We start from the raw sequence: 20993 nt of genomic DNA on the forward strand, positions 1-20993 counted from the left end.
AAGAAAGCATCTCAGAGATCTATGGCTTCGTCTAATACTCCGTTGTTGCATCAGATTGAGCAATTCCCTGGAAATTGACTTCGCTCAAACCGTGGCCTGACTTTGACCTGCCATATATCAGCGACCTTACAAGGTACATCTAAATGTTTAATATCAAAGGATCCGTTGTTCAATTGTCTATAGCTGATTAACATTTTGCGTGGCTACGCCGCGCCGTTCGGAAACCGTTCGGAAAAACCTTCGGTGGTCAATTTGCCCCCCCCCCCCTACTCGAGCGCGTGTTACCAGTGCTTGGTTGCATCACATGCATGTGGTGTGTGACGGCAAACCGTGGTCTCGGACTTGTCTCCTACTACGCAGCCAAACCGAACCGGATTATGCACCGTGTTCGCTCATGCTGTTAATGAAACACCATCCCTGAAAGAGTTTCACGCCAAATATGCGATAAGGTTGCACTCTTAGCTACGCAAATTGCAGATGCGACTTTGGCAAAAACTGCAGATTAGTATTCTCACTGGGTTACCGGTGCCGTTCTGTCATTGGGGACCGATTAGTCATTAGACCGACCGCCATTAGTCATTGGCGACCGATATGTTTTTCACTGCCTTCGCCCAAAACCAGCTGGCACCGCAAACATTGTTACCTACGCGTCTGTGATGCGCCATAGAAACGCCGGAAGCCTTGTAAATTGCCTCCAAGAAACTGGTGTCTTGCGAGAGTGGGGCGGCATTTAGCCATTGGCTTCTTGCCTTTTCACCTCAGCTTATCTTGTTGATCGCGTTCGTTTAGTAACTATGCCATTACTGTACCGAGCAGATCAGCTGGGACTGATGGCGTCAGCTCCATTTTGCATTCAGCCGTTCGTGCTGCTGTCCAAAGGCTGAACCTCATGTGTTTGTTCTCGGGCATTTTGCGTTTTCGGTGCCATCTGATTGATGTTCTTTGACTGAATTTGGTCATTTATACCATTCGTGGAAAATGTCACAAGCTCTTAGCTTAAGAAAGGTCTAGAAGTTTGTGAAAATGTCAAATGATGATTTGGCTAATTGAATTCAGTTTGAGAAGACAAATCAAGCGACAGCAAACACTCACACAAACAAGTGTGCAAAAATGGACATATGGGGTTTCACCTTTGGACGGCGGCATGAACGAAGGGTTGAGAAGAAGGATGTGAAGGGCCAGGCCGTGCGCGCAGAAATCTAAGGTTCAGATTTATCATGGGGCCGCCATGTCTGTTTACATTTCCTCTGAAAATGATATATCTAATGACGTGTGCACCCTCCCCATGCCCCGCCAGCTGGCCATGAAGGGCTGAGCACAGAATGTGGCTAATGCGGAATCCTCATGTCACCGAGGACGGGCCTGGGTCAGACGTGTGTTCTCATTATTCACGACCGTGTCAGCGCTTGTGTTTGTTGTGTGTCTGCTTGTATCCTGCGTTTTAGTTCCACTGGCATGTACCGCTTTTAGAACTTGTGACCCACTGCAAACTGGTTATCTGTGTATTTGCGGAAACACACAAGGGGTATTAAAGAGACCCTGGTGGCGGGCAGGAAACTCTTTCGGTGGGACCTCATTGTGGTGGTACGAATTTAAACAAGTTGCATAACACAAAACATGTCGGCTTTTGCGACGCCATTTTGATTTCGCGGATCCGCATTAACGCGGAAGCTCCCCAATGGATATGTATATACATGACAAAGCTCCCAAAGAATGAGTGAAAAAATTGACTTCGGGCTGTTTGAAGGTATTCTTCCCACGACTAGCCCTAGTCGTAACGTTAAATCACGAAATTAATGGGGGGCCTGGTGCCCCGTCAAGTGTACAAAGCAGCACCCTGGATGTTAGGAAGATAATAACCGTTGTCGCTCTCTGAGAAACAGTTTGCAAGTTAGGTAAGTAACCACTCGGAAACCAAAAAGAGTCTTCTGCATGCTCTCATCGACAGGATGAACAAATGGTCCGGAACTGAATTTCGTACACGGTACACGGCCGTCTGCTTGCTTATCACTACAACCGGTGCGAGCGTCCTCGACACCGTTGATCTGGCATGGATTCAGTCACTGGCGTCAAAAGAAATGATATTCATTGAAGAAACGAATAGCTGCGCATAACACGGGGCGTCGAGCGCCCCACAAGTCACTCCGCCCGACGCGCCGTCGAGGGCCTGCGCCCGGTCCGGTCACGGCTCTGCCCGCGGCGTCGCAGGTGACGCCGCGGGCACCTGGAGCCCGTGACGGACGGCTCGCGTTACGGTGAGCACCTGAGGCCGGCCGGGCCGAGCGGCGCCACCCGTATGTCGTTTGGGTCTCATGTTGCCGCGGCGGAACCCGGACCTCTCCGACCTTGCGGGGGCGGCTCGCGTCCTCTGTCGTCGTCCACGAGCCCCGGTTTTGCAACGCCCGCGGCCTGGCATGCGGCGTTTTTGCCGCCCGTGCTTCGCAGTGGTTGCGTTTGTCCGCTGTCAGTGTGCAGCGCGGCGAGAGCCTTGGTCGCCGGCTCTGTTTATCTATCGCGCGGCGTGGTCGTGCCGGGCGCTCGGCCGGCGTCGCGCGGCGTCCTGGCGCGACGCACGAGTCGTCCGCGGCATGCGGCGACCCCATGGCACGTCGTAGATGCTCTGTAGCGGGCGGGCGGCCATCGGGGCCCACGTGTGGTCGCTGCACTCTGACCCGGTCACGGACCTCCCTCAGTTGATGCCGTTACACGTGACGGGACTATTTTTTCTTACCCCGTCACGGATGTCAGTCGGGGTCGCCGACTGCCCCGAGCGTGAGTCAGCGGCGCGTGCGGCGACGCTGGCCGTGTCGCTCGCGCCGCTGTCATTGATTTGGGCGATTGGTGCCGGCCGGCGCCCCCGGCGCCCCCGCCGACCCCATCCCCTCTGACAACCCGCTCTGTTCCAGCGTGTCCGGCCGGCAAGTGGGGTCGTGGCTGTGTGAACGAGTGCGCCTGCCTGAACGGCGCCAGCTGCGACCCACTGAGCGGCGCGTGCTCGTGTGCGCCCGGCTGGCGCGGCGACCGATGCCAGGAATCATGCCCGGCCAACACGTACGGCCTGGGGTGCGCCGAGCCGTGCCAGTGCGCCAACGGCGGCCGCTGCGACGCCGCCTCCGGCGCGTGCAACTGCCTGGCCGGCTGGACGGGCCCGCTCTGCCAGGACCACTGCCCGCCGGGCACGCACGGCGACCAGTGCACCCAACGCTGCCAGTGCCAGAACAACGGCTCGTGCAACCCCGAGGACGGTAGCTGCATGTGCACGCCCGGATGGGAGGCGAGTCTTCCGCGGGGAGAGGGGGCTGCCGACGGAAGGGGGGGGGGGCTGCTGACGGAAGGGGGGCCGAAACGCCTGACGCCGGACGCTCGCCTGATGGTCGGCGCGTCCGGTGGTGGCCGCCACGGGTGTTCGCGGGACTGTCCCCGGGCGCCTCGGCGGAACTGTCATGAGGCGTTCGTGACTCCATCGTTTGTACCTCCCCCCCTATCCCCCATGTCTGTGCATGCGACAGGGGGAATGAGGGGGTCTGCAAACTTTGCGCTGTTGTCTTGCGCGCACATCCGTTTGGATCGTTGTTCTGTCATCATCGTCATCGCGGTGGCCGCCTTTTGCAAAACACGGGGACTGTTCGCCTCGGGAGCTTGGGGAGCTCCTCTCGCGGCATGGTCGCGGCGAGTGGTGGCAGTCTGCTTTCTGAAATCCAGAGCTTGTGTGAAAAAGGCCGTTATGGAGGGCTTTTCGGCACCATCCGTGCTGCGCTGCCTGGTGCACCGGGACCCCTGTGTCAGAGGATGCCTGTCCGCCCCTCTCAGTCGCCATTTGACCGGCGATGCTCGTCATCGACATGTCTACGCCCCCTCCCTCCCTCCCCCCTTCCCCACACCCACTCCTGCCATCATCTCACACAGGGGCCTGTCTTGTGGCTGCCTGGGCCTGTCTTGTGGCGGTATCAGATGCCGCCCTGCCGCACCTGACGTCCGTTCCCCGACATCAGGCGCTACCACTCGTCATCTAACACCGGCCGGCGTGATCTGAGAACCTCCGGTGACTTGAGGCCGTCCTCCGAGCCATTGTGTGCCGGACTGCGTGACCCCACGCCTTCGCGGGCTGTCCGGGGTCGCCCGGCACCCGTTGATGACGGCCTTCCCCTCGCGCACTGACAGGGTGACGTCTGCGGCAACCGATGTGTTCGTGGCTCCTGGGGCCAGGACTGCGAGCGCCGCTGCTCCTGTTACAACTCGGCCACCTGCAACCACGTGACGGGCGTGTGCGAGTGCACGGCCGGCTTCAGGGGGGCTCAGGTACGGACTGCAGATGCACGTTGGTGCGGGCTGGGGAGGCGCTGTAGACAGGGGAGGCGCTCAGGGTCGGCTGGGGAGGCGGTGTAGGCAGGGGAGGCGCTCAGGGTCGGGCTGGGGAGGCGCTATAGACAGGGGAGGCGCCCAGGGTCGGGCTGGGGAGGCGCTGTAGACAGGGAAGGCGCTCAGGGTCGGGCTGGGGAGGCGGTGTAGGCAAGGAAGGTGCTCAGGCACCGGCTGGGGAGGCGCTGTAGACCGGGGAGGAGCTCAGGGTCGGGCTGGGGAGGCGGTGTAGGTAAGAGGTGCTCATGAACGGGCTGGGGAGGCGGTGTGGGCGGGGAAGGCGCTCAGGGTCGGGCTGGGGAGGCGCTCAGGGTCGGGCTGGGGAGGCGGTGTAGGCAAGAGGTGCTCATGTACGGGCTGGGGGGGCGGTGTGGGCGGGGAAGGCGCTCAGGGTCGGGCTGGGGAGGCGCTGTAGACAGGGGAGGCGCTCAGGGTCGGGCTGGGGAGGCAGTGTAGGCAAGAGGTGCTCATGTACGGGCTGGGGAGGCGGTGTGGGCGGGGAAGGCGCTCAGGGTCGGGCTGGGGAGGCGCTGTAGACAGGAGGGGAGGAGCTCAGGGTCGCGCTGGGGAGGCGGTGTAGGCAAGAGGTGCTCATGTACGGGCTGGGGAGGCGGTGTAGACAAGGAAGGTGCTCATGTACCGGCTGGGGAGGCGGCGTAGGCAGGGAAGGCGCTCAGGTACGGGCTGGGGAGGCAGTGTAGGCAGGCGAAGAGCTCAGGTCCGGTCTGGAATGACGCGATGGCAAACTGGGAAAGGCGCTGGTGTGAAGTGGGCAGGTGCTTTGGTTCGCACGGTTCCCATACGTTATGATATTCGAGGTACACTGCGTACTTTTTGCGATATACAACGCATCTAATCACCGTTGTATCCACTTGCTATTCTCCGGGTCGTCCCGAGCCATCGCCTCGAGTCTGCCCGCACCCCTGATCAAACGCCTCTCCTACATCGGTGTTCGCCGTCAAATGCGTCACGCCTGTCCCCAGTGTCAGGAGCAGTGTCCGCTAGGCACATGGGGCCTCGACTGCGCTGGCAACTGCACGTGCGACAACGGCGCCACGTGCAACATAGCGGACGGCAGTTGTCAGTGCGAGCCGGGCTGGACGGGCGCCAACTGCAGCCGCCGCGTGTGCGAACCGGACCGCTTCGGCCAAAACTGCGTGGGCGTGTGCACGTGCGACCCCAACAACACCGAACAGTGAGTCGGTCCGGCTGAAGCCCGACGGCACGCGGAGTTGGGGGAGTCTGTCCCTGATTTTAGAATTGACAGTTGTTTGGTGACTAGTAAGGGTGCACCGAAATATCCACTACTCGCGGGTTTGCTCTGGTCTGCTGCTGTTGTCGAGAACTTGGTGACGCAATCCTCGTAGGACTGTTGCTGCGTTGTGTCTAATCCTACCACGTGCTAAGCTTGATTATCTCCCACTTGTGAGTGTACACCTGCACGCGCCGCAGATTACGAATCATCAGGATCTCTGATGGTCTTAAGGGGCTCAATCTCTCTCGATGAGCCTCTGCCTTTCCCTTCTTTCGCCGTTGGCGGTGACTTGGATCCGTCCCATTGTCTTTGTGTCCCTGACCCCGGCGCGGCGCACGTCGACGCAGCGTGCCGCGGCGGACCGGGTCTGCGCAGCTGCGTATGCGCGTCACTGCGCTAGAGGGCCGCTCGGTGACCGGCTGGACTGTTGCGTTCCCTTCAGGTGCCACCCCTGGACGGGCGAGTGCAAGTGCAAGCAGGGCTGGGCTGGCCGTCTGTGCGTGCGGCCGTGCGCCTACTACAGGTTCGGCGATGGCTGCCAGGGCCTGTGCAACTGCAAGAACGGCGCCTTCTGCGATCAGTTCAACGGCACGTGCACGTGCAGCGCAGGTAAGGGGCAGTCCGGCGGTTAGCAGGAGAGGTGTCGGCGGGATGGCGTGTAGCCAGGTGGCGCGCCACGGAGGAATTTTGAAAAAAAGGGTTTGATCGCCGCGTGGTGAGTTGGGCCGGGGAAGTGGAAGTTTAACCGGGCAACCCGTTATTGTGCTATTGTATAGTTATTGGTGAACGCTAAAGCGCATATCACCGCACGCGTGTGGCGGCTCGTGGGACGCCGACGCGCCAATGAGAGCGGGGCTGGGCGCGTGCTCAGCCAATGTCATGTCCTGTGTGAAACGGGGAAAAGACCTACACTTTCCCGTATTTTCTTTTCTTTGCTGCGTGATCTCTGATCTGATACGTGATAACTTGGTTATCGTAGAAGGAAAACTTTGTGGCCTGTGCTTGTCATTGCGAGATGGCCCGCTTAAGAGCTCAGACCCAGATTAGATAGACTTTCATTCTCGTGGAGAACAAAGCGGCGAGCAAATGTGTTCCGAGCGACAAATTTCAAATTAACGTCGGTAACAAGTATGGCCAGATGCCTGTTAGATCTAGCCTGTGATGTCCTTTAGAAAGCACGTACAACTTCAATGTTGCTTTTGAAAATGTTCACGATTGTCTGTGAACGCGCGCCGGACCTTCGCCCCTATAACAAGAGCAAGTGGACCCTACCTTCTGAGCGGGTCATCCCTCCCCCCTTCCCCCCGCCGCCGCCACCAGCGCCGCTCCGCCTCCCCCGCCTGCGCCGCGGCGTGGCGCGCGAGCCCTGACCGGCGGCGGCCGCCGCAGGCTACATCGGCGAAGACTGCGGCACCCACTGCCCGGCCGGATGGTACGGCCGCGGCTGCCGGCTGGCCTGCGACTGCGCCAACGGCGCCGCCTGCAGCCACGAGGACGGCCACTGCAACTGCACGGCCGGCTGGTCGGGCCTCAGCTGCAGCTCGCCCTGCCCGGCCGGCAAGTACGGGCTCGGCTGCAGAAGCAACTGCCTGTGCCAGGGCGGCGCCGCCTGCGACCCTGTCGACGGTGAGCTCAGCCCGCTCGAGAGGCGCCCGGCTGGCCGGGGACTGCCTGCCGCTCGGATGGGGAGTGGCAGGACAGGTCGCTCGGGTAACGCGTCACCTTCCTCTCGCTTGATGACAGGTGTAAGGGCTTTGCTTCGTGTTCTGCCATGCCGTTTATTCGCTACACAAGTTGCGGTTCATGAAGGCTGGCAGCGGTTCCTTGACGGTCATTGTTGTGGCACTGCAGTGCGAAACGAGACGTTCGTAACATAGCTGGTGCCGCGACCTGTCCGCCTCCCAGTGGCTCATGTGTGTGCTCGCTGTATCCACGCAGGCAGCTGCGTCTGCGCCGCCGGCTTCAAGGGTGAACTGTGCACGGAGAAGTGTGACGAGTTCACCGCCGGCATCGGGTGCAAGCTGCGCTGCTCCTGTGTCAAGGAGAACAGCGAGGGCTGCGACCCGGTCACCGGACGCTGTATCTGCAAGCCCGGCTGGCGAGGTACGGAAGCAGCCTTCCGTGGCTGGGGCGCGGGTGTGAGGAAGCTGTGCTGTCTTAAAGTGTGGGTTCAACCGAGTGGCCGGTCGGCACGGTGGTGTCGTGGGTTGTATGGCAGTACTCAGCAGAAGTCTGTTTGCTTTCCGTGACCTAACCCGACCCGATCCAACCCGACCCAGCCCGGTCTGGCCTAGCCTGATCCGATCTGATCCAATCTGATCCAGTGTGATCCGGCCCAGTTCGGTCCGGTCCAATCCGGTTCAACGCGATCCGATCCGATCCGATCCGATCCGATCCAGTCCTATCCGGTCTCGTCCGATCCGATCCGATCCACCCCGCCCCGCCCCGCCCCGCCCCGCCCCGCCCCGCCCCGACCTGCCCGACCGACTTGCTGTCAGCCTTATGTTGGCTGACCGTGTGTGTGCGCGCAGGTGTTAGGTGTGAGACGCAGTGTCAGGAGGGCCGCTACGGGCCAGAATGCAAGGACGTGTGCCACTGCAAGAACCACTCGTCGTGCGACCCCAAGTCGGGCCTGTGCACGTGCGCGCCCGGCTGGAAGGGCTCCGACTGCACCGTACCCTGCGAGGATGGCCGGTTCGGTCTGGCGTGCCTACAGACCTGCCCCGACTGTGCACACGGTGAGTGTGTCTCCCCGCCACCGCCGGGGTAAGGAGACGGGCGGCGGACACGGACGGTCGACCTGTGTGTGTGAGGAAGTGTGTGCGGCAGCTGCACGTACTGTACCAGGTTGCCGCGGGAGTGGGCAGTGATGGAGTTTGTTTGTCCTCAAACCGGCGGGGCGGAGGGGTCTGCTGGTGGCTGCTGTACAGTGTGTGCAGACGTCGTCTGACATGGTGTGCGATGTTTGGCGTTTCTGTAGGGACGTGCGTCGGAATTGAGATTGGTTTGTCGGCCGGTTTATGGGCTGCTATGGGCAAGTCCGTTGCTGACTGTGAAGTCACAGCAGCTGCGGCTGGGTGCTACGGACTGCTTTGTCATTGAGCGGTGGGACGCTTCTTGATTTATGGTCTGAAATGCTTTATTAGAAGCGCTTGTGGATATCTGGCTCTACTGCAGTCCTGCTGTAGCTATTCTAGAGTACCATGAACCATGTACCATGGTACCAAGTACCATGAACGGCCGTGGGAAGCGATCCTTGTTTTTGCTGCATAAGCTCATAGCTATTGTGAATTTTGTCTGGAAAAGACTGATACAGCTCCATGAATCGATGTATGCATCGACTAGCACATGTTACGGGTCACTTCATAGGTATTCTTTAACATGTTGTCTTTGTTCTCTTTTCATGTGGCTGCAGTGACAGGTAAGCCCAATGTCTTGTACACGCTGCCCGCTGTCCCCGCCGCCTCCATTCCGAGCAGACCTCGCGTACTGGGGTCACACTTTCAGAGCCGGCCCGGGGCTATCCATGTGCATGCGTGCCAGGTCCAATGGTCCAGAAGGCGGTGGAGGAGTCTCGGTGTGGTGCCCGACCGCTAACTCCGGACTACGCAGCTTTAGGCGCTGTTCCACAGTGGTGCAAGCGGTGCTCTTCGTTTGTCTGTGTGGCGTGGTGTGGTGTGGTGCAGGCCTTACTATCTCCGTAATCTGACGATCTTGAGCAAGTCCATTGCATCCATCACAGAGGCTGCTAAGCACGATTGCCTCCGCTGTGTGGTAGCATTTAACGGCGGTGAATGTGGCTATCTGTACACGCTGTGTAACGACCGAGAACATATTCACATCAGAGGTACCGTTTTCTGGAAGCTCTTGTCCAAAGTCTAAGGACGAATCAGCTGTTTGTGCAAAGTGTCAAAGAAGCAGGTCTAATAACTTCCAATTTGTATCCATATCAAACAACTCGCCTACAATCAGGAACCCCAGTCAGTACTCCCGTCGGTGCGTTCCCTCACTCGAACAAAATGAAAGGAATAACGTAATTGTGGGTAAGAAATGTGTAGCACAAGCTTTCGGGGAAAATATCCACGATTAACAATTCATTTTGATTTATTTCATTTCCAAGCTTAAAGCTAGCCAAGTGCATGCATCCACGAATGAGAAAGTAATATGTATCACTGGCTCTGCTGAAGAAATAAACACCGATACCCCTTCCGTTGATACCATTTGTTGAATAAACGTGTTATCTTATGACTCTAACAGTAGTATTTTCTAATGTGCTATATCAACTGCTTGCTCATGACCCAGAATCAATCATTGTGAGGACGAGCAGCATTGAGTAAGTTGAGATGCATACCAATTTGCTACACGACTGAAGTGACATTGGCTCTCAAAAAACAAAATCAAAAATTGTTGCCCCGTCCGTCCAGTGTCCAAATCGGACTTCGGAAGTTTTTGAAGATAACAAATTAAATACAATCGATACCTCTAATTCAGATACAAGAAGGTAACGCGTGAGTTTCGTGTGCCTTGTTTGTTGAGTGCTAACCCAGTGTGGTACTTACTGCTTGCAGCATTTTACGTTCTAGTATAGTGAGTGACGGCTTTACTCGTATCGTGCACACGTCCATCCTCCGTGTTTTCCTAAGGGTTTTATCGTGTGTGCGGTGTGGCGGGTACAGTTCGGTTTCGTCCTCGTTTTGTCCGTTTTGCTGCCTGATCTACTGCCTGAACAATGTATGTGGGCTAGCTCGGGTAGCAAGCTCTATTTTACGGCTGGCTTGCTCAACACCACACTACCCTGCCACCGTTGAACGCCCGCTGTCTGGACCCGCCCAGCGGGCGAGACCAAGAGCCCTGTGTCCCCTACCGGGACGCCACGTCCCGCTACTGCCGGGCACGCGCTGTGCCGCCGCCAGGTGGCGGGCGCGGCGGGGCGGCCTGCCTGCCCGCCGCCGTTCTGACCGGCGGGCGGCCGTGACCGGCAGGCGACGGCACCTGCGACGCCGTGACGGGACGGTGTCCGTGCGCGCCGGGCTTCGCCGGCCAGCTCTGCTCCGAGTCCTGCCCGCGCGGCAAGTACGGCCTCATGTGCCTCAAGAGCTGCGACTGCGACCAGAACGCCGAGTGCGACCCCGTGACCGGTGAGCGTGGTCACAGCGCGCGCGTTTGGGTGGGCTGGAGGAGGGAACGGAGGCTCGGGGTGCCGAGGGACGAGTGCAGTGGCATCTGGCGTGAATGGGCGCGAGACGCCGCGGAGTTGCCTGTGGTTTGCATCGTGAATCAAGCGCGTTGCGTGCGAGTTTCGTGCGTGGTGGCAAGCGTCCCGGCGGTGCTCCGGTGACTTGGTGGACGCGTTGCCGCTGTAGCAGGTTAAGACGACGAGCTTTACAGAGCGGGGCGCCGTCCATCGGCGTCGAGCGCTGTCAGTGGAATGATCAGCGGAATGCTAGCGGAATGATCAGCGGAATGTTAGCGTCCGCCTTTCGCAAGCCGGTGCGTGCACGCCGACTGGCGCCGCCGACCGAGCGGCGGTCTGGTTCAGGCGCTCAGCTATGGTGGGGCCGTCGGTCGGCGGGGCGTGACGCGCGCGGCCACGTAGTCTCCGGCAGGGGCGATCGGTCAGTGGGGCGTGGCGCGCGCGGCCACACAGCCTCCGGCGGGCGGTCGGTCAGTGGGGCGTGGTGCGCGCGGCCACGCAGCGCGGCGCACTGCACTCAGCGTGTTCACCGGACTTCGACAGGGGAGTGCCGGTGCTACGCCGGCTGGCGCGGCGAGCGCTGCAGTAAGCGCTGTCTGCCCAACACGTACGGCATGAACTGCGCCCAGAAGTGCGAGTGCCTCAACAACGCTACCTGCCGTCCGCTGGACGGCGCCTGCAGGTGAGAGGGACTTCGTCTGTTCGCCGTGCCGTCCCCCTCCGCTTGCCGATGCCGCGCCGTCCCTCCTGGTGCCCCCCCCCCCCCCCCCACCTCCTTCTCCAGAACCGTGCAGTGCCCGCATTGGAGGGCTGCACCAGCCGCCTGTATTATCCGTGCCAGGTTCCTGTGCTTAGCATCGGGTAGAGTCAGGGATGACCCCGGAGTCGGCTGGGTTTTTGTTTTAAGATGGAACCGATTTCTTTCAATACCTGTGTAATTCAGAGTCGGGGATGTTCTACTGCATTTTTGGGGTTTGTTGATGGGTTGACTCAAATATCAATGTAGGCAAACAGAGATGTTCGTAATTGTGCCGCACTTCATGGGTAGCAAATGCAACGCTGTATAACCAAGTCGTCATGATAGGGGTTGTACAGGTGTTTGTATATTCCATAGTTTGGCATAGTATTCAGCATAGTTTGCACATTCTATATGTTCCATATCATTACCTGAACTGCTATCACTGCAATCGACGTCATTGGATTTGTTTCGGAATTAAGCCACGTCTGCTTGAATCCGGGTCGAAATGATTTCGCTGCAGCAATACGTTGCAAAAGTCGAGCTCGTGCCTCTGTCTTCGATGCTGCTGTCGTATTTCTTTGACATCAGGATTTCCGTCAGCTAGTGTGTTTATGGGTCATTGAGCAAGTACGCAAGCTGTCGCATGACTCTGAGGCTCGGATGTTCTGCCTGTGATCGAAACGCCCACTGGTCTGCGGTGCAGGTGTCCTCCCGGCTGGACAGGGGCGAGGTGCCAGGAGATATGCCCGGAGGGCTACTACGGCATCCAGTGCATGGAGACCTGCACCTGCAAGTCCAACAACTTCATGTGCCACCCGGTCCAGGGCTGCATCTGTCGGTTCGGCCACACCGGTGAGTAGGACTCGGGCGGTGCGGGTGGTCACGCTGGCGGACGAGGTGGAGAGCGGAGTGGCACGAGCGAAGTGGAGATGGCCGCGAGCCTCCCGGCACGCGTCTCAGAGTCGGTGTGGTGTGGCGGTGCGCCGCGGGCCTTCTGGGAGATCCGACGGTGCTGTGGAGATAGGGTGCGGGGGCCAGCGGCAGCCTCCGCGCCATGCTCAGGAGGCTTGCGCGGCTGGTCCGCGCCGGCTGCGGGGAGGTGTCACGTGCGACAGGGGCGTAACTCGGACCCTGCTCGTACCCGACAGGTGAGGAGTGCGACATTCCGATCCGGTCGTCGAGCCTGCTGACGGACCCGGCCGGCGGGCCGGGCACGGCCGGCGTGTCGGCCATCGTCGTGAGCGTGCTCATCCTGGTGGCGCTGGTGGTCATCCTAGTCATCATCTACTACCGGCGTCGACTGTACCGGCTCAAGAAGGAGCTGCACCAGGTGGTGCAGTACTTCCCGGAGAACAAGGACCCGACAGGTGGGTGGCTGACGGCATGTGGCGCTTGCCTCGGAGGAGTCCCGCTGCCGGCTGCGTCACGACCGGCCAGCGCGCATACTGGGAGGGCGGCTTTGTGTCCCGCAGCCGGTGTCAAGTGTGTGGGTGGTGCCTTATGAGGCTTCCTGCTGAAGGCCGTTCCACTAATTACGGTGGGATATTTTGGCGAGGGGTGGGGTTATGTAAGGTGTTCGTCGAATTGGCCCAGATAGATCCTCAGCTTCAGCTTCAGACAGCTTCCGCCGGCCGGCTTCCACTGCGCCTGTCAGCTGTTGACGTGCTTGACCATCCTGTCGCATGAACGTCACACCAGGATCCGTCAACTCCCCGACCTCCAACTCCAAGTCTCCGGCTCCCCGACCAAGTCTCCGACCCACCGACCCACCGACCCACCGACCCACGGACCTCCGCTAACGGCCGGCGCTGGCCCGCAGACCCGCATCATTTCGACAACCCGGTGTACGCCTACCCGGGGGGTAAGACGCGCGCCGACCCGCTGCCGCTGCCGCCCAACATCCCGCCGCTGGTGCAGAACGACCTGGGCGGCGCCACGCCCGCCAAGCAGCTGGCCCTGGACGAGGATGAGGAAGGTGAGTGGCGCCGGCGTGCGGGGCGGCCGCTAACGGGCGCCTATGGGGGCCGAAGGCGAGGCGGCGTCGCCTCTGGAGACGGCCGCTGCCGCCACCTGGTCCGTGCCGTCCTGACTGCTGAGTAAGGCATAGAGCGGTGGCCTGATGTGCTATGGTGAGATATGCGGTAGCAACAGGCTGGTTGTTCAATATTTGTACTGGGTTGGGTGTCTGCGGGGAAAAACATGGTGGCGGGGGCAAAAGACCCCAATCATTCGCAAGAGCATCACATCATTTAGGTCTCCCTCAGGATGTTGGTACAACTTTCCATCTGAAGCATTGTTGTTGATCCAAAGCCTTTTATTCGGTTTCTTTCTAGTGTATGCGTTGCGTCTGATTAATCTCCTCCCCCCTACCTGCATTAGCTATTCCTTCCGCGTGGCTAGCACGTGCTTTCGCTGCGCTTGTGCCCACTTGAGACCGGTAAATTAAGTGTGTTATAACGTTTCGCCCTTGATAATCGCTTTAGATTCGCCTGACCGTTGCATATAAGTAGGCTCGAATTTATTTCAGTAACGGTTTCGATGACCTTGATTGTATCAAAGCATTCCGATGTTCTTCGATGCTCGCGTAAGTCGGTAAGTGCCGCTAAGTTTCTTGCCACAATCTACTTGCTACTCAATCGTCCAAAGGATTCTGGGTGTATCGAAACCGCTTACCACCTGAAACTTCGTTGTAGTCAACGCCTTATTCACTCATTAACGCCCAAACATTTAACAAGAATAATCCAACCGCGTTTTAATTCGTTATTTTTGTGCTCTTCAAGTACCGCGTGGAATTTCATGATAGGGCGTTTGCTCCAATGCCGTGATTCCTTCGCCGTTATGAGCACGTTTGTCGTCTCGGGTTTTTTCCGGCGCAGCTTGTACGCATCGCGCCAACAGCCAACGACGGAGAGCCAGTGCCTGGTTATTTGGCTATTGCTTATTTTTGGCAAGAAGTACGTGGGGCATTAGTTCAGGTATGACTTGAATTTTCATTTTTGTGGCACTTGGATCGGGAGGATTCTCAGGGCGCAAAAATTGAAAGAAATGTTACTGCCACGTGGACGGCTCGGCCAGGTTCGCGACCACGGCGGAGGTGTTAGTTCGGATGGAATGTTCTTTTTTTCTCGCACCGTTGTCCCGTCAGCGCCGACATTTATGGTTCGCCGACAGTTTCGGCCGGTGCTCCGGCCGTCCGCAGATGCTGGCCGGTCTTTAGAGGACCTGGGAGTGCTTGGTGATGGTCATTTGTGCACGACCGACTCGAAAGCATACGACAACTGCGAGCTTCGTAGTCACAATCTCGCAATCCGTAGAGCGTAGAGCGAGACTAGTCCTTATGCCGTAGGGACGAGGAAAAGAAGTTGCTAGAGCGGTGCCAGTCCGGCCTCCCGGTGGTGCAGTGTTTGAGTGTCGGTCCACGTGGCTGGAGGCTCAGCGGCACCCCCATAATAAAACCGGCTGATGTCGCAGGCGCCGTTGGGTACGACCCCACCCTCCTGTCGAAGAAGATGAAGAACTGCAGACAGCGGCAATCCAAACATATACAACAGCATCGAGGACCTGAAGGCCGACAACAAGAAAATGGAGCACGTGTACGACGAAATCAAAGGCGCCAGGGTGATGCTGGAGGAGGGTGAGTATTCGACGCCTGTGTAGCCGTGTCAGTCTGCCGTGGTGTTGTCGCCAACGGCTGGTGTGCAGAGCTCGCACGCCTGCGCATGTGCTGGGCTCACTGCTCCCCTTGCGACCGTGCCACCAGCCGGTATGTCCGACCTAGCTAGCTTGGGGACTAAACGGCGGAAAAGTGGAGGCGAATGCATCCATTAACTCTGCACTGAAGTGCTGCGACTACACTGGGCCTGCTGTGGTTGATGTTTGCACCGGCGACCCCACCGGTGGTGGGGCTTGCATGACGCCTGTGGTGCATGCTGACCCACCCAACCCCACCGCTGTGAAGTGGTCTGCTGCCCTGCCCTGGACCGCCGCCGACCCCAGCCCTTCGCCTCAGGCCGTAGCCATTGCGCCCGGTTGTCGTTCGTCGTTCAATGCGACCCCTCTGGCTGCTGGCATTAAAGACAAGACTGGTGCACCCACCATCATTGACGTATAGACAAGACTGGTGTCTCCGTCACCACTGACCGACAGACAAGACTGGTATCTCCGTCACCACTGACAGATGGACAACACTGGTGTCTCCGTCACCACTGACCGGCGGACAAGACTGGTGTCTCCGTCACCACTAACTGACGGACAAGACTGGTGTCTCCGTCACCACTGACCGACGGTCAAGACTGGTATCTCCGTCACCACTGACCGATGGAGAAAACTAATGTATCCGCCACCACTGGCCGACGGTCAAGACTGGTGTCTCCGTCACCACTGACCGACGGTCAAGACTGGTGTCTCCGCCACCACTGACCGACGGTCAAGACTGGTGTCTCCGTCACCACTGACTGACGGACAAGACTGGCGTCTCCGTCATCATTGACCGACAGTCATGACTGATTCGTCCACCACCGCTCAGCGACGGACAAGACTGGTGTCTCAGTCACCATTGACCCCAGCGCCTCTGGCGCTAGCCGACACCTCTGACCTTCATTATCTGACCGAGGGGCAAAAACGGATGTCAAACATGCCTCGGTTATCTGCAACCTTGCGGAATGATTATGAACCCGAGCGTGGCTGAGATCCAAAGGCTACGTTTAGTGATTGATTAGCACTGACAGCCTGTAAGAAAGGACAGGCAGGCGCCAATCGATAGTTCCAATTTTGCGTTTTCATTCCAAATGGACTAGAATTGGACCAAAACTGGAAGCTGAGTATATTATCTGCATCATGCTTTAATAGATGCACTTAAAATGTTTCTGTAGCGTGCGGTACGCCGGCTACATCAGCTGTTATCGGTGCACTCCATTTATTATGTCCTGACTGTAGGATCTGGACCCTCCCCCTCCCAGTACACCGCAGTAAAGGGGCCCTTTGATTCACCTATTCCCAGGGCGGGCGGGGGGGGGAGGGGGTCGAGTCGCTGAAGACGCTCGCCATTCGCCCCTGACTGACGATGTGCGGCTGGTGGTAGGTGGCAGCGGCCGCGCTAAGGGTTAGCTGATGTCAGGCGGCGCGATGAACCGTGCGGAGCGTTGCGGCACGCCAAGTTTTCGCCGCCAAATCCTGCCGTCGACCTGGAATCTCTGATCGGATGGTGGGGTACCAGTTTCACGCATCAACCGCTGCGTAGTAAGGGCGCTGATCCCAGAAATCCATCCAATCAAAACGTATGGACTAGACCTTTCAAGGCCATCCGGGTTAAGGCGTGGCTGACGTTTGTTGTCCCTTCGCGTTCGGAAATGAGCCTGATCAGACGCATCGGCGGTCGGTGTTTTTTGCTCCCTGCGACCCCGAGCCTTCAAACGGCTGGCACACAGACTGGTCTCGCATGTTAATGGCTGGGAGAAACGTGTTAACACCGAATGAAGTCCTCGAAATAACCAGTTATGCCGCGGAAAGGGGATGGCCATGCTCGGGTGTGGCTTCCGAAGGTTGCCTTTCTTTTCGTTTACGCCTCTATTTGACCTCCGAATGCTTCCTTAGCTTCTCAGATATGCTTACATACTGCTTTGCTTCGTGGCACCAAATTTATCTATATCTTGTGCAATATTTTTATGTAGAGTTTACTATTACCAGGTTCAAGGCTTTCAAATTTGGAAATCAGCCGCCCTTACCTTGATGTGAGTTCCGTATTTTATGAAAGGTAGCTGAATACCTGGGTTTTATTTATTCGTAACTAAAGTTAGTTTGTGCAATGTTGTTATTGTATCTTCCTACTGATCCCAGCGAAGATTAATGCAGAAGTGCGGTTCTGATGATTAGAATGCCGAGTTACTGGGTCGTGATTCGAAATGGAGTCTGCTGGCATGAAATGCGAGGCATATGACATTCGTTGAGCCATCTGACGGGCATTTTCATCTCCACAAGCTACACTATTTTTTTACTTTGGTCGCACTGGCCGTCAAGAAGCCCTGGCCCTGGCTGATTGGCCTTGCGCCGGCCCGTGCGGTCGACCCTGTCGCCGTCCTCTCCCGTCCGCTTCCCGGGGCCGGCGGGGTCATTTGGCCCGCGTGGCGCGCCGGCGGAGTGACCAGCGGCGGCGCGCCCTGTCTCTGTGACGGCAGGTGGCGCGGAAAGCCCGCTGCTGACAGCGCCCGGCCGTGCTGTTTCCCCGTTCGACGTGCAGTGGAGCTTCCAGCAGGAGTCCGGCCGCCGTCCAGGTAGTGAGGCTGACCCGATCGCCGAACCGACTCCCTCCCCCAGCCCTGCTGCTCGGGCTGGCCCCTCACCACACGCGCCAGCTGGCGCAGGAAGGCGCGGTTGTGCGGCGAAACCGGCGCCGGTTCACGGCACGAAACCAGTTCTTGTGTTGGCACCCTTCCAGATGATAATCTGATTTCTGGCAGGTCAGGGAGAGGCTTCGTTGTCGGCGCTACCTGTAAATTGCTCTAGGATGCGAGCTAAGCGGAGTTTACAGTTCTTGTAAAGGTCCGTTGTTGTCGCAGCGCATGGGCATGCGGTCAGGCTGCAGCATGTGAGGGAGAAAGCATCAGCGATTCAGCGCAGCACATTGCACATAGTAATGGTAAGCAGCCGAGCCAGGTTTTCTGCGGCGGGCTTCGTTTGAAGCGGCCTAACGCCACTCGAGAGTGCCCGTGTCCAGCTCTTCGTCCGTCGGATGTGCATGTAGGAACTCAGAGACGCCCTACGCCCCGCAGAGACCGAGTACGACCGGCTGGACCACGTGCGCGCCACCAACGCGCCAAAGCCGCACTACACGCAGATGGACGGCACGCTGCGCAAGTCCAAGTCGAAGATCATGGACAGTGATGAGGACAACGAGTCCGCGGGGTCGTAGTGTCTGCGGACGGGCAGTCGAACGGGTGCGAACGCGCCGTGGGTCGGCACGATCGGGGCCGCCGGCGCGTCCCCGGTGCGTGCCCGGCCTGTGAGACGTACCCTTGCTCGGCTGTCCACCGGTGGCGAGGGCAAGTGCTGTGCTGAGGCTCGTGTGAAAGACGCACGGTGAGCGGCTGCTGGGTGGTCCGGACTTCCGCGCGGATGCGCGGCCTCGAGCGGTGCTCGTGCTCCGGTTGTAGCACCGGTGAGTTGTGCTGCGGTGCTCGTGCCCTGGTTGTAGCACCGGTGAGTTGTGCTGCGGTGCTCGTGCCCCGGTTGTAGCACCGGGGAGTTGTGCAGCGCGCTTGCGTGCTATGAACACGGGCCGGGTCGTGTTCTTTGTTTACCCACGACGTGGAGCTTTTTGGTCCCCGTCGTCACACACATTATGTCATTTTAGGGGCTTGTGCAGGGAATGGGCGTCATACGAGCCGATGGGTGGGAGGCACGACGCGTGCGCTTCCCTGCTTGCATTGGTTGATTTATTTTACCATGTGTATATTATTTTTGCGAGTTATTTTCTACACTTGTCTCGTAGTAAGAGACTGATGCACAAAATCACCGCAAAGTTTCCTTCGGGTGGATGCGGTGAGTTTTACCTTTTAAAAGTTGGCTTGCAATGGTTACCGGAGGATCTTTCCAGCTTTGGCGATCCTATGCTCTCTTTGTTAGCCAGTTGACTAACTATTGCTAACATATCTCACGGTCAGCTTCCCAAATGGTCACATCACAGAATATGTCCTAGTCTTTCGCGCGGACAAAGCTCACACGTCTTTCGCGGTGAACGCGGTGTGTGTGCTCTGCATTACGCCATGTCTGTTCAGTGACCAACGACGGGTGCGTAGTGCGCCAGGAGGGCTCAAGATGCCAATGTTTCGGCGCATTTCAGGACTCCTTTCGTAACTTTTATTTTCTCTAGGTTTACGTGGCACCAAAGGTTACCGAAGTGAAATGTTATCGAACATATATGCTTAAGGGTATATATATATATATATATATATATATATATATATATATAATTGGCGTGGATTGGTGACTGCGCGTGCCGTTGATGGTGTCGGCTCTCCACTCGCAGCGAGATATCGAGTGAATGTCTGTGATGTCGTTGTTGCTGTGTCGTGTCATTCCAGCCCCATATCACAGCCGCCGACTTCCCCGGAGTCGTCGGCGGCCCGTCACATCGCTATGCAAACATATGCTAAGTGTGGGGCAGAGTGAGGGCCCCGTGTGGAAGGGGAGGGGTGGGGTGTTGAGTCGGTTTATTGGCTCGACTTCTTGTTTTATATTGCGCTGTTGGTGATTTCGTGTAGAGGAGCTGGCGAATCTGAATTCGAGTTTTTCTGCGCAGTGTATAACGTTTAATTACCACATGTGGCGATTGAAACGGGGTGTTAGTTGCACGGATGGAATCATTGCGCGGACTTCCGTCCTGGCCTAGGGTGTGTTGGTATGCACACGACGTTTCATCCAGTGAACTCTCCGGCCGTTGTCAGGTGTCAGGTGACCCCCGGGAAGGACTGGATGATGCGTAGATTCCCGCCATGCATGCGTCACGACCCGAATGCCCCGGAAGTGCTGGGATTCGACAGGGCCTTCAGGTCCAAGTTCTGATTGGTTGACAACTTAAAAGTTCGAATCCTGGTTCTAATTCCAGCAATTAAAGCTCTGGCTTCAGTCCAACAACGTCCAAATTATTTCCGGGACTCCATATCATTGGGCGACGGCTGGAGTGTTAGCCGGCCGAAGCGCTGTGTGCACACTGACACACCAGTCCAGGACGGCTGTTCGAACAGCTGTTCTGTCCGCGACGTGTGAGGTTGTCCTGCTGTTAATCGTGATGCTCCTTGGGAGGGTGGATCGTATACGTGCATTGCTGAGAACACCTGGTGGATGTGATTAATTAATGCTGAGCGTCCACTGGACGCGATATGCGGGAATTGCGAGCGCCACAAATGAATGTGATTGAATGATGCATCCCATTGTATTGCGTGAACATACTCCAACTGTAACATTTCGCCATTGACTACGTACTTGCACACGTTTTCTGCACATCCACGGCCGAAGTTGGGCATGCAAAGTTCTCGTGTGGTTGCATGCACGCCAAGGTTATATGGGATGATTTTTGTACCTACTGCAGAATTGTGACCATATTAACCTGTAAATACAGTGCAGGATTGTCCCAGCTGTCGTCTTTACGTTGTCAGCAACAGATGATAATGCCCTTCTGCCCTTCACTGTATTAGGACCAAGGATACGTAAATCCGGTACTACATGTTACGTACCAGATTATACTACATATTGCATATTTACTACATACTGTATTGCACTGGCAGAGCATTTTCATCACACACGAACAAACATACAAAACAGATCCTGAACAGAGCATAATCCTATTGGGCGTTCCCAAGTTAAAAAGTACGTGATCGTCGGTCGTCCTTTCAAAAATTTCAAATGGATTAAAAACGTTATATTGGATCAAAGAGGGCGCCTTTGAAAAG

General features: G+C 57.5%; 1 protein-coding gene across 3 annotated transcripts in view; it reads left to right on the forward strand.

The window, feature by feature from the left end:
• drpr (multiple EGF like domains draper) overlaps positions 1 to 20677 on the forward strand; it is a 39430-nt gene extending 18753 nt beyond the window's left edge. Inside the window, exons 4-19 of one of the 3 annotated variants that reach the window (XM_037236046.1) lie at positions 2907 to 3274; positions 4162 to 4299; positions 5343 to 5554; positions 6057 to 6223; positions 7004 to 7240; positions 7553 to 7717; positions 8146 to 8352; positions 9030 to 9035; positions 10597 to 10752; positions 11352 to 11490; positions 12251 to 12399; positions 12696 to 12914; positions 13367 to 13522; positions 15019 to 15181; positions 17721 to 17816; positions 18315 to 20677. In XM_037236046.1, coding sequence (XP_037091941.1) covers positions 2907 to 3274; positions 4162 to 4299; positions 5343 to 5554; positions 6057 to 6223; positions 7004 to 7240; positions 7553 to 7717; positions 8146 to 8352; positions 9030 to 9035; positions 10597 to 10752; positions 11352 to 11490; positions 12251 to 12399; positions 12696 to 12914; positions 13367 to 13522; positions 15019 to 15181; positions 17721 to 17816; positions 18315 to 18426 — 2690 coding nt within the window. In that variant the 3' untranslated portion in view covers positions 18427 to 20677. The remainder of the gene's footprint in view (positions 1 to 2906; positions 3275 to 4161; positions 4300 to 5342; positions 5555 to 6056; positions 6224 to 7003; positions 7241 to 7552; positions 7718 to 8145; positions 8353 to 9029; positions 9036 to 10596; positions 10753 to 11351; positions 11491 to 12250; positions 12400 to 12695; positions 12915 to 13366; positions 13523 to 15018; positions 15182 to 17720; positions 17817 to 18314) is intronic. The other 2 variants (XM_037236048.1, XM_037236047.1) reach the window with 2 other exon arrangements.
• Positions 20678 to 20993: the final 316 nt, after the last annotated feature.

Source organism: Pollicipes pollicipes, unplaced genomic scaffold, assembly GCF_011947565.3.
Source record: "Pollicipes pollicipes isolate AB1234 unplaced genomic scaffold, Ppol_2.1 Scaffold_7261;HRSCAF=8764_pilon_pilon_pilon, whole genome shotgun sequence".
Taxonomy (NCBI): domain Eukaryota; kingdom Metazoa; phylum Arthropoda; class Thecostraca; order Pollicipedomorpha; family Pollicipedidae; genus Pollicipes; species Pollicipes pollicipes.